The 12,915-nt window shown below is 53.0% G+C and overlaps 1 protein-coding gene across 1 annotated transcript in view; it reads left to right on the top strand.

The window, feature by feature from the left end:
• The window catches only part of LOC104523662 (SH3 and PX domain-containing protein 2B-like), a gene marked incomplete at its 5' end in the record, with an annotated part of 15,416 nt that extends 5,353 nt beyond the window's left edge, over positions 1–10,063 (top strand). Inside the window, 9 exon segments of the mRNA XM_029084581.1 lie at positions 787–921; positions 2,424–2,528; positions 3,246–3,329; positions 4,583–4,700; positions 5,969–6,195; positions 6,779–6,828; positions 7,321–7,446; positions 8,575–9,605; positions 9,607–10,063. Of these exon segments, the coding sequence (XP_028940414.1) occupies positions 787–921; positions 2,424–2,528; positions 3,246–3,329; positions 4,583–4,700; positions 5,969–6,195; positions 6,779–6,828; positions 7,321–7,446; positions 8,575–9,605; positions 9,607–10,063 (2,333 nt within the window).
• Positions 10,064–12,915: the final 2,852 nt, after the last annotated feature.

Raw genomic sequence — 12,915 nt, 5'->3', positions numbered from 1 at the left:
CGGTGCTCTCGGTGTCCCCTGCCTTAGCCCGCAGTGCCGCCTGCAGCCCGCAGCTCCCAGCAGCCCCGGCCGCCCCGTCCCTCCTCTGGGTATCAGGCCTCCTCCTGGCCAGAGGAGAGCTTTGTTCCCGGTCAGTCTTGCCCCTTTGCTCCTCTTTGGGGTGTTTTTTTTTCTTTTCTGACATGAAATTGGGATCTCCAGCAGGAGGAGCTGAGCAGAGTTAGTGGAACAAATAGCAGAGAGAGAAAATATGCTGGCGAGTCATCAGAAGGTGACCACAATACCTAAGGACAATGATGACAGGGGGATGTTGCTCTGTCTACAAACCCTCCTCTGCCTGGGTGTCCAGGCTCTGTAGCCAGGACCAGCAAAATCTATGTCAGGTTGTGTGTCTTGAGTTGGCGTCTGAGCTGGTCCGTGTGTTGGGGCAGCTGATGCCAGTGCACAGGAGCCTGCCCCAAGCCCCCTCAGCCTCTGACAGCAGGGACCAGGCTGCTGTGCGCATCTGTGGCGGTGGTGGGGCTGCTTGGACAGCTCTGTCTGTGAGCAGGAAGGTGGGTAGCAAGTGAAAGGTCTCACATGGCTGTACCCATCTCACCTGGCTGCTGGTTTGGTCTCTCTCCTCCTCACTCTGCCCAAATTTCTGGCTCACATCTCTCACGCTGGGATCTCCAGGATGTCCTGGAGCTGCTCGCAGGCCAGCAGGTGCTTGGGAGTGGTGACCCACACTCTTGGGAGCTGGTGCTGACCCCAGCACACGGGTCGGTTCTTGTCCCCCCTGTGCAGGAGCTGACTCTGCGTCGGTCGACCCTTTGGTGCTGGAGCAGTATGTCGTGGTGGCGGACTACCAGAAGCAGGAGAGCTCCGAGATCAGCTTGTGCGTGGGCCAGTTGGTGGATATCATTGAGAAGAACGAATCAGGTACAGAGAGTTTGGCTTGGCAGAGGGCTTCGGGTCTACTTGGCGTCACAGAGCAGGGGCAGGAATAGCAATCTTGTATTGTCAGTGTTTTCCTAATAGGACCTTAAGCAAAACAGCCTCCAGGCACCTCACGGGGATGTCCTTGGATGGTCAGTTGAAGTGGGATGTGGAGGAACCAGCTTCAGGCTGTAGGCCGTCTGTATGAGCGTGGAGAAGACTTCAGGGCTGTCTCTAAAAGAAGGGTCTGATTCCCCGTGTGCTGAGCACCAGGCGCCGTCCGTCTTCTGCAGTCTCTACTTAATGCTTCTTCATGCTGAAAAACTTGGCCATTGGGTCCTGAGGACAAAGCCATTCCTGGAGCTGGCAGGCTTGTTTTATTGACAGTGGGGGACGATCTCATGGTGCCCATGAAAGCCCCCATTGTGCGTTCTTAATTCCTGCCTCCGAACACGATGAAGCACCCGGCCGTGGAGCGGGGGCAGGCAGCCATTCGCTGGCTTCAAAACTTAAGCTTGCTCTTAACCTCTTCAGAGGCACCGGGTCATGTCGTGGGCCCAAAGCCTGGTGTTTGTTGAAATGGGGAATTTAGTCCCTGAAGTTAATAGGAGTTGTTTAGGGGGATTTAAAGATAAATTGTGATAAATTCTAGAAACGCGATCCCCAGAGGATTACTTGCTCCAATGGCTGTGTTTGAGAATGGGGAAAATAAAAGCAACCCTGAAGCAAGTGAAACCTATTAGCACAGCCAGTTCAAAAGATATGGCAAACAATGTATTTATTAACTGTCAGCCCAGGTTTTCCCTTCCATGCAGGTAGCTGCCAATTCCCTCCCCAACAATCTTAGTTGTCTTTCTAAATAACACACTGGTGAGGTTCTGAGGATAATGCTCAGTCTTTATTTTTTCCCCCTTGAAGACACAAATAGCATGTGCTTTTAATAACTGAAGAGCACACATTTATTTTGATTGGACACCCAGGGTGGCCCAGAATTGCTCATGGCTGCTATGGAGCTGTCTAGGTTTCTTCTGGGAGAGCTCATGTTTTAATCCTGCATTTGCTCTTTGCTTTTAAAATTCGCTGTTTCCACAAATGTAAAGAAGGCGAGAGCGCAGCAGGAGTCAGCTATCGATTTGTAGACAGCGTATTCATCTCTGCTAATTGGCCTGGACTTGCTGACCCAGACTGAGGGAAAATGAACCATAAAGGGAAAAAAAAAAAGGAAAGCAAATGCCGTGGCTGGAGCCATTCAGTTCTCAGAGTCTCTCCCATTTTTTGTGGGGAGGGAGCCATGCATTTAGATAGCAGTCAGCTGTGATTCCCCCGTGCTGCTGTCTGCGCTCCCTTTCAGATAGCGCTTGGCTCTGTTGCTTTGGGGTCACTCCAGCCTTCCTTGTAGGTAGCAAGGAGGGGACAAAGCCCCCCAGGCTCATGGTTTGGAGGGAGGGAGATGGTTTTTGGCTGGTGGGAGCCCTTGGCTGAGCTACCTGCTGTTTTATTCTCAGGCTGGTGGTTTGTGAGCACATCAGAGGAGCAAGGCTGGGTGCCAGCAACCTGCCTGGAAGCCCAGGATGGTGTCCAGGATGAGTTCTCAATGCAGCCCGAGGAAGGTAAGAACCTGCTGGAGACATCTGCCCCAGCTTCTTCATGCTGAAGTGCACTGAGCTTCTTGCAGTACTGCTTAGCCCTCCCTGACTTGGGCAATGTAAGAGCCTAGGGAAGGACAAACCCACACGTGCTGTTCAGCCATGCCTGCCCATAGTGGTCCTGCCTGGCCACCACTCTGCTCCAGTGTTGTAGCAGGAGTGGGGCAGCTGGTTACTGGCAGTGTAACTGCTGGTCTTTCTGCTGCCTCACAGAGGGGCTGAAGGTGCTACCTCCAGGAAACACCCAGTTCTGCCATCCCAATGCTTCCTTTAGGCCCCAGGGAGCTGTTTTACCTGCAGTGGAGGAGGAGCAAAGCTCAGGTCCTAGAACAACTCCCTTGGCTTCTAAACCCATGCAAAAGAAAGAGCATTCATGAGCTCACTTTCTGAGAACAGCAATGTTGCAACCTCTGCTTAGAGCAAATCTGAAATGCCCTGGAGAATGCATCCTTCCCCTTGACCGCTGTGTTGCTCAGAGCTGTAGCTGGCTCAGCCCCTTGCCAGGGGAGATGGAGGTGGAAGGGGAGGCTCAGACCCGGGAAGGAGGGCCCAGAGGGCTCCAGGTGAGTACAGTCTCTGTGCCACTCTCTGGTGTCAGCCATGTCTCCTCTAGGACCTGAAGTGCCACCTCCTTATATCCTCTCTTGTCCTTCTCCTGCTTCCCCAACATGCTCTTCCCAGTCCCATGGAGATACTGGTCTCTGCCCAGGCACGTTGGCCGCCGTCGGACTCTTGGGGACTTGTACAGCAGTCGATGGGGTCAAGGTGGACTTCATAGAGACTTGTTCAGCTGTCCATGTTTTGTGCTTGAAGCCTTGTTGTCTGCATGTTTGTTCACTTTGCATGTGATGGACCCTGCTTGTGTCAGTCCTCAGTGTGTGCCATACATGCTTCTCAGCCTTCCATTAGGCCCACTCATGTCCACCTCTCTTTCCTCTATCAGATGTTCCTTCTAACTTTTTGAGACTTGTTTTGTGTTCAGGGGCTGGAGTTTCTGCTTTCCCCCAACACATATATGCAGACTGCTTGCAACGGCTGCCTTAGTTCCTGTAAAAGGAACTCCTCTGAGCCATGGCCCTGGGGTTGGTGACTCAGGAGAACACCCAACTTGGTTTTGCTGGATGTGACAGGACATTTTCTGCTTTGACTCATTTGCATGAAAGGGTGGGAAATCAGGCCTTCTGAGGGCTGTGCTCCTCCGAGAAGACAAAGCCAGGAAACATGCATGGTAGGGATATATGAGTGTCCAGAGGTGTAGGTTTTGGAGATAGATTTTTCCCAAGATGGCCTTCACCCTATTATGCTTAAGTATAGGCAATTGCTTTCCTGGGTTTCCTCCAGAGAGGATAGGACAAGGTTAAGGAGAGGGGTGGATGGATGGACCTGTTTGTCTGACATGTTGTCCACATGGCTGTTAGGATGTTTCCCCTTCCTCTTGAAGAGAAGTGCATCCGTGTCCCTGCTTACTGTTGTTTGGTCTAGCGGACAGGACATCAGACTCTTCTTGAGGCTCACCATGTGGCTTTGACCAATGTCTTGGGGGACCCAGCTGTTGAACAGAGAAGTTCTTGTAGACCTGCTGTTGTAAAACGATTTGACAGCTGTGCCTGCGGGCAGGTCTCATGGCGGGGTGTTACCCCTGATGTGTATGGGATTTCATTCCCTCTATGGAGGACAGTTCTTCTTTAAAGGTTCTGAGAAAGAAGTTTGAACTGAAATGGATGCATGGAAGGGCTTCTGTGAAGAGCAGGTGAAAGGAGAGCTGTCATATAGAAGTAGGAGGAACTGTTTTAGAGAACTTCTCCTTGGACAAGACTAGCTTACGAAAGCTTACATTTCAAAATGCAGCTGGATTTGTTTTCATTTCACTGGCATTTCTTTTGTGAATGGTTGTGTATCTCTGTGTGTTTGCACCTGTATTGCAACAGGAATTATCATTATATAAAGCACTTCATTATTCGACTGAGTCCAGGTTTCCATGACAATATCTCTGTGAAACTGCACTTTCTTTCCAACAGAGGAGAAGTACACCGTTATTTACCCATATACTGCAAGAGACCAAGATGAAATGAACCTGGACAGAGGGGTTGTGGTAGAGGTGATCCAGAAGAACCTGGAGGGCTGGTGGAAAATCAGGTACCATCCCTACCTTTTTCTCTTCCCCCTGCAAGGGGCTGTACAAAGGAGAGACCTGATGTGCCTGGGATGTACAGTCCAAAGGCGAGTCTGGGGTATCGGGAAGGGCAGAGTGCTGGAGCTCACTTCTCTCCATCCTTGCAAACTAAGGCTAGCTGGCGTTCAGAGCTTCAGCCAAGCATAGCTGTGGTTAAACACCTTTAAAACTCCCCAATTTCCTGTGCTGGGAGGTGGACTGCATCACATGGCCCAGCAGTGCAAAGGGAACTGGTGTGAGAGCATTAGTGTTACATCACCTGCTGCTGATAGGAAAACCAGTGAGTGTCCTGGAGGCAGGCTGGATCCTCTGGCTGTGTTAGGAGGCTGCTGTGGAGAAGGGCCATTGTCCCAGCCAAGTCTGCTCTGTGCAGGGTGTGCTGAGGCCAAAGACTCCAGACCATCCTGAGTCGATACTTGTTTTCTCATGGAAGCTCATTTTCTCTGGTCTGTGGTCTAGCAAATGGCCAGACTTGAGCAGGGTGGGAGCACATGGTGCAATTTTCTTAACCTTACATTGAACCTCTGGCTTTGGCAGTGGTAAAGCCCCAGAAAAATGTCCATTGACTTTTTAAGCAGAGGAGAGCTGCCACAGGAGTTCTAAAGGCAATTACAAGCTCAGTAGCTGGTGCCATCTGAGTATAGTGGCTGCAGCCCAGCCAGCGGGGAGAGTCTCTGACGTTGGCGTGGGACCCTCCAGCATGGCAGGGAGACTCTGTGGATGTGGTTTCTCAATCAGATCACAGGGCTGGTTTCTCTCCTGAACAGAGCAGATTTAGAGCAGGGAAGGGATCCAGGCTGCCGACGCTCAGGCAGTGCTTTCTCCAAAGACCAGGTACATCAATCCTAGCAGCAGTGCTCTGGTTTTCCCCTCTGCTTCCCCTGCCAGTGCGCATCATTCCTGAACTTTTTTTTGCTGCCATTGCCGAGGTGAAAAGGGAATTGAGCTTTGTGCCATTCCCAGCCTTTGGCCTGCTGGCTGTGACCAGCTTGCACGAGAGCCTTAGTCATGGCTGGAGCTCTCCATATGCCCACGTGCCATGGATCACAACACTGGGCAAGCTCATTTTGCAGTACCTTCAGTCAGTGCATGCCCTGAGCTCTGGCTCTGGGGGTGTCCAGTGGCTCAACACCACTCAAGTGCAGTGGGTCACTCCTCTGGGAAGGGCTCATGGCCCCGGTGCTGCACGTGAGGGCTCTGCACAGTGACGCTGCCATTGTCACCACCACAGGTACCAGGGCCAAGAAGGCTGGGCCCCCGCCTCCTACCTCAAAAAGGGGAATGGAGAGATGTTCTCACAGAAGCTGGGGTCAGGCTCCTCTGCTCATTCGTGTGCCTTGGATCTGGATGGCATCTCCCGGCAGCAGGTCGTGGCAAGCCGAGAGAAGGATGGACTCGCTGGCCAAAGGGACGGGAGATTTGACAGCCGTCCCCTGCCGAATGCTGACATCCGACGCAGTAAGTGGCCAGTCGGGAGGAGTGGTGGCTGGGGGCTGGGTGTGGCTGGGGTGTCAGTGAAGACTTCCCTGCAGGTTTTGGGGCAACATAACGGGGTGTGAGGAAGGCACAAGGCTTGCAGGTGCTCTGAGCTCTGCAGCAAGGTCTGGAGGTGACATGGCACAGGCATGAGCACAGTGCTGCCCAGGGACCTGCTGAGGATCAGAAAACGTGATGGGGATAAAAGCCTCCCCCTCCCAGACTGCTCTCCTCTCAGAAGTTGGGGCATTTTGACCCCTCTACAGGCCAGGTCTTCTGGGTCAAGCCTCCTGCAATGAAAAAGCAATTTCATGTGGTGACCTCAGCTGCATTTCCCAGCAGCACCTGATGGTGCAAAGCTGGTTCCTCTTCCAGTGGGTGCCATCAAAACCTGGGTGACCCATGCCACTCAAGAGTACTGGGCAGACAGGTTCTCCCTTCAGCGTCCTTGCCCATGGGGCAGGCTTGGTCCTTGCCTTTCTATTTTCTCTTTCACTTGTCTTTTGTGAACATACTGTAACCAAAAGCCAGAAACTCAACAGCATGTGGAATTCTTCCTCCACAGAGTCACCAAAGATGAGGCAGAGACCCCCTCCTCGCCGTGATCTCACCATAGTAAGTGCCAGCTGATGTAGGAGAGCAGCAATGGCAAAGGGAGGCAGAGAGGATCACTGAAAGGAGCTCTGGTCACTGGTTATTCTTTGCCTGGGGTCTTACCCCTGTACTATGAGCTCTGCTCTTGGTCAAGGCTGGAGTACACATGCTGCCTTCTGCAGCTGTCCTAAGACTTTTCTTTGCATGTGGTCTTTAAATGAGGTTTTGGCCAGTCTGTCCCCCAAGGCTGGGTCACCAGTGGGAGGCTGCAGACTGGCTCCCTTCTTCTGGGGAGGGTAACTCTGCTGTTGGCAAGAGCTCTGGTGCTGAGAAATTATCTGCTTGGGCTGGAAATGGTTTGCTGGTTTGTGTTGGTGAGGGTGCTGCATGGACACAGCTGATCCCCCTGGCCTGGCCATGCTGGCTTGTGTCTCTGTGGGTTGGTGCTCTGTATGAATGTTGTGTTGCACCTTCTATAGAAACACACCAGGGTTTTCTTTTTTCTTACCACAGCCACGTGGTTTGCACCTGCCTAAACCTCCTGTCCCTCCTCAAGTGGAAGAGGAATATTATACCATCGCTGACTTCCAGACCACCATCCCTGATGGCATCAGCTTCCAGGCAGGAATGAAAGTAGAGGTGAGACTGGCATCTTCCTTTCTCACATTTTCACGTCAGTGTGGCACTCCTGACTCCCGTTGCCCTGGGGCGTGTTTCAGGCAGAAGCTCCCTTTCCATGCAGGGAAGATCTGCTCACCATGGTGTTCTGAGTGGAAACCGGGCATGGTGGTGCATGTGATTGCCTCTGTGGACTGTTAACATCCCAGGATTCTCTTAGAGTAGGAGAGAAACCTGTATGAGCTCATGAGACTTTGGAGGCCCTGGTGCTCTTGGTGGCCTCCTGTCCCCCGGATGTGTGGGTGCTGTGTTATCTGAGCTAGTGCAAATTAAAACCATATCACAGGCAGGGGTAGAGATGGTGGTTTTTTCTTTTTTAGGCCAGGTGTAAAGTTAATCATAGAATCATAGAATGGCTTGGGTTGGAAGGGACCTTAAAGCTCATCCAGTTCCAACCCCCTGCCATCAGCAGGGACACCTTCCACTAGACCAGGTTGCTCAAAGCCTCATCCAACCTGGCCTTAAACACTTCCAGGGAGGGGGCATCCACAGCTTCTCTGGGCAACCCGTACCAGTGTCTGACCACCCTCACAGAGGGTTAAAAGCCCTTCCAGAACTGCTTTCCTAGCACACTCGCTTTTGCTGATGGAATCTCTCTTGCAGATGTGGTTTTACTTTTCACGGTGGAAGCCGTGCCTCTCTAAGAGAGTTTTTCCTTTCCGGCTGCCCCGGTCAGCTCCTCCCCGGTCCCAGCCCCACTTAGGAGCAGGCAGCGGCCGGACAGTCACTGCTCCATTCAATATCGCTGCCGGTTTGTCGCTCCAACAGTGCCGCGCAGTGGCCACCGCCAGTAACCAGCATCCTGGTCCTGTCTCCTGGGCTGGATGGTGACAGCTCAGCCACAGCTCCTTGACTTGACTATGTCATTCCTTGGTCCCATGGCACGCAGGTCCCCTTTCCTGGCAGAGGTCATTAGCAGATTCCCCTCCTATTAGGATACCAGTTCTGTGATGACATGACTTTTTGTTACCAGGACAGGGAGGCACCAAGGCCATCTGCCACCCTGACATCATTTCAGACACCCAGCATCCCCTCTTGTGCAGAGGGGGCTCCTACATGAATGTCTGAGGTTTCTTTTCCCCTTGGCAGGTTATTGAGAAGAACCTGAGTGGCTGGTGGTACATTCAGATTGAGGAGAAGGAAGGCTGGGCCCCCGCCACCTTCATCGATAAGTACAAGAAAACCAGCAATGCATCCAGGCCGAATTTCCTGGCTCCACTACCCAACGAGATGGCCCAGCTCCGGCTCAGCGATGTCACAGCCGACAGCAGCACCAGCGAGGAAGTGACGGGACCGTGCCGTCCTCTGCCGGAGGCTCCTCCTAACGGTATGGACTGTGGTGGGAAGTGGACCAAGGACTGGAAGGGGAAGGAGGCTCCCGGGAGTGGGGACCTAGCCTTTGCTGGTGGCTACGAGGAGATCTCGGACCGTGACCCAGAGGAGAAGCCCAGCCTGCCGCCCAGGAAGGAGTCCATCATTAAATCGGAAGGCGAGTTACTGGAGAGGCAGAGGCCTCCCCCCAAGCCCCCAGGCATGATTTTGCCCATGATCCTACCCAAGCAGTCGGTGACCCCGAAGGACAGCAAGAAGCCCGAGCTGAAACCAGAGAAGAGTAAACTCTTCCAGCTGAAAAACGAAATGGGACTGGAATGTGGACACAAGGTATCAGCCAAGGAAGTGAAAAAGCCAAACCTCCGGCCTATTGTCAAGCCAACCAAGCCAAAAGCTGAGCCTGTGGAGGATAAGCCTGAACCCATTGCCCAGAATCCTTTCTTGAAGTCAAGACCTCAGATCAGGCCAAAGCCCTCTGCAGCCCCCCGGACTGACCCACCTCCAGCTGATGATAAACTGGACATTTGCAGCCTGCGGAGCAAGCTTAGACCTGCAAAGTGCCCAGAGAAACCCTCCGAGCAGGACACAGCTGCTGGCGAAAGCTCCTTCAGTAATGCCATGGTCTCTTCAGAGGCTTCTGGAAGGTGTCAGGAGCGACCAGGCATGGAGAGCAAACCCCTGCCCAAGCTGGACAGCCACGCCGCAAAAGAGGTGCTGCCAAAATCTCCCCTGGGCCCAGCAAACACCCCGGGTGCCAGGGACCCCCCACCACAGCGCCCCGTTGTGCCACTCACCCCCCCCAAAGAAAACGGGGGCTCCTGCCTCCAACCCCGCAGCAGAGCTCAGGGCCCCGGCACGGGAAGCGCCTGAAATCAGGTCGTCCCCGGTCCCGGGGAGGCCCATGCTGGTTCCTCCAAAAGCCAAGCCGTTCCTCTCTGCCTCCATCCAAGATGAAGCCAAAGTGAAAAGCAGCATAAGCCCAAAGGTCATATCCAAGCCAGTGGAGAGAGGGGAAGCCAAGGAGAGGACCTCAGCTCCTGTCTCCAGTCCGGACGTCTCCAGGGAAGCTCTCTACGTGGCAGTGGCGGGTTTTGAAGGTGACGAGGAGACCAACAGTTTTAAAGAAGGGACTTTGTTCGAAGTTCACGAGAAGAACAGCAGCGGCTGGTGGTTTTGCAAGGTCCTGACTGGGGGGCCATGCTGGGAGGGCTGGATCCCTTCCAATTACCTACGGAAGAAGCCCTAGCTGCTCCTCTGCTTGCACGGCTGAAGGTTCCCTGGTCTCTCACCTGAGTATTTAATTAGCAGATTAATTTATAGTTTTCCATGAGGCTGACTTTAAAAAAGAGATAATAATTGAAATCCCACACATCCCAGCTGGTGCCCATTGGCAGCAGTGTGGAGGAAGCAGCTCGGCCTCCCCTCCCCACCCGTGTGCTCCCACCTGCCCCCTTTCCCAGATCCCCTCCCAAGCACCGTGCTCCCATGGCCATGCCAGCAGCCCAGCTGGCCCAGCTTCGTGGCTTATGTTGGCTACCATGGTTCTCTTCGCTGGGAAATGGACCTTAATAGACATCTTTACCACCTATACAAGGAATTCAAAAGAAATATGAGAAATGAAGTGTGGAACCGTAACAACAAAGGTTATCTGGATGCACAAAAGGATTCGCCTTTCCCTGAGGTTCAGGTTCACGGTCAAGTGTTGAAGGTCACGTTGCTTAGTCCAGGTGTGTAGCAGAGCCGTAGGGAACATGGCAAAAAGGAGGAATGATTGCGGAGAACAGGGTCCCTGTAGCCCTGCATGCACATGCAGGCACAGGCATTGCGCTCTGGTTAAGGGCTGTGCCTTGCTCCTCGCCCCATACATGGCACGGGACTGTCCCTTGGTCCTTCCCTGCTCTACAATGACAAGTGTTAACTTCAACATCCTCCTGGCAGAAAAAAAAATATAGAAAAATACACAGACGCGCGCACACACACGCACACATAACAGGTCTTCTCTGTGCTGATCCAGGACGCTATGCAGGCTTCTCCCTTGCAGTATTGCAACCAAACGAGAGGTATTTTGCTTCGGTAGCTGAAGAATACTATGCAAGGCACAGAGGACCAAAATGATCCCAAAAGCCCTGGAAAGAAGATGCTTTGCTTTCCTTCTCACACAGACTGCCCTGCCTGTTGGACTAACGGGACCACCCGTTCCCAGGACCCACAGAGCTCCCCCGGGCTGGCGGGCAGCAGCCAGGAGGTGGGTCCTTCAGTAGGTGCTGATATTATCAAGTGCAATCCAGAGTGTGGGAGTTCAGCTCCTCATCACCACCAGTTGCGAGGCATGTCTGGTGCTCAGGGGCTCCCTGCCTTGTTTGTCACCCCATCTGCCTGTCTTCCAGGTACTTTCATTTCATCCTGTGTGGCAGGCTGTATGGGGAGCTTCGGGTCAAGCAAAGCCTGAGGTTTTTCCATGTTGACGTTCCTGCCTGCCAAGCCTTATCTTACCTGCAGTGTTGCTTATCCCAGCAAAAGGATTAGTGTGGATGAGCTGTCATTCCCAGTGTTGCTTTTTTCCCTTCTGTACTTGCCTACTTGCAGATTCATGGCCACATTTCTCTCTCTGGAAGAGCTTTAAACCCAGCACTTCTGTAGGTTTGATGTTGACCAAGTCCCTTTGCCCTTTCTGGTCTAATTGCAAGTGTAAGCATTGCAGCCACAGCTCCACATCCACATTGTTTTGCTGCTGAAAAAAAATTATAGTTTTCCCTGTAATTTGAGTCTGGAGTGTTCTCCACTCCCCCAGGTGCTCACTTCCTTTTCTGTCCCATATTTTCTACCCTGGAAAAGTGGAGTTGAAGATACTTCTGTCTGTGTACAGAATGAAAGTGATGGTGCCTCAGGCCAGGGTCATTCTGGGAGGATGATGGGGCAGTTTGTCCCAGCTCTGGTTTGATCTGATAGAGAAGCCCCGACCATCCCAGTCCAGCCTCATATCCAGAAGCCCCAGGGTTCATTTCTAGCCATGGGAATGCATGCACTCCTGTCTCTGGCTGATTCTTCTCACTCCCACCTATGGTATCTCTGGTGGCACGTCACCCTCTGATCAGGCTGACTCACCTGAGCTGGCAACTAGCTATACATCTGCAACCCAATCCAATAACCAAGTTCCTTGTGTGGCACATTGCAAGGTGTTGATGTGCTCTTGGGAGAGTTGCAGGGTGGGTTGGGGGAACAATGATGCCTTGTCTCTGCACATCTCTTGCTCCAGTAAATCCCTTTTGCTTTGGAAAGGGATGGGGACAGGATGAGTTAAGCCAGAGCTGCCCAGTGGCCAAATCCAGCCCCTACTGGATCTGGGGAGGGGGCTGGACCTGTGTCCCCTGTCCACTCTGGCAGTTTCACACAGGGGGTGGCAGGGCTGTGTGCCCTTTCCCTGTGGTACTGTGCCCTTGCTCTCTCTTTGCTGAATGGCCTTTTAATCTCAGAAACATCTCTCCTTTTTCTTAGAGACCTCACTGCCCCTGGCTTTCCTCAGAAGGCACAATGTTATTTCTGTTGCCTCCTTACTAAATGAGGGCTATTTCTGCTTTCCTCCCAGACTGAACCTCAGAACTGGTAGCGTTTCATTTTGCTGACACAAGTACTGTATTTGGCTCATTGAGCACGTGACAGGATTGCTCCTTTGTTCCCAAAGAGCTTCCGAGAAGGCAGGGTGAGTGCCCAAGGTGGGGGTCACCCACAGTAGGGTGCCAACACCTACAGCCTTACCCTTTCCTTCTGCTTTTCTGTCTGTGAAGGGACTGCAGGCTGGACAACGAGTCCCATCAGGAAGATGCTGAGAAGCCATTGGGCTAGCAGGGCTTTGCCCTCCCCTGTCCAACACGTGCCCCCAGGTTCGGCATCCGCGCGTGCCCTCTGCCAGGCTGCGCCTCCTCTCTGTACGTCAAATGCAGCCAAGCTCCCTGAATACCTCGTGAGGAGGAGGAGGGTGGCTGGGAGGCCCAGTACCTCCTGAGCTTGGCCTTAAGGCGCATCACCCCATCAGCCAAAGACCAACCTCCCTCCTTGCCCTCTGCCAGCACAGCCCCAAGGCCAGGGCTTGAGGCAAGG

Source organism: Antrostomus carolinensis, unplaced genomic scaffold (genome assembly GCF_000700745.2).
Source record: "Antrostomus carolinensis isolate BGI_N321 unplaced genomic scaffold, ASM70074v2 scaffold12204, whole genome shotgun sequence".
Lineage (NCBI taxonomy): Eukaryota > Metazoa > Chordata > Aves > Caprimulgiformes > Caprimulgidae > Antrostomus > Antrostomus carolinensis.
This window is presented reverse-complemented; position numbering and strand designations above follow the sequence as displayed.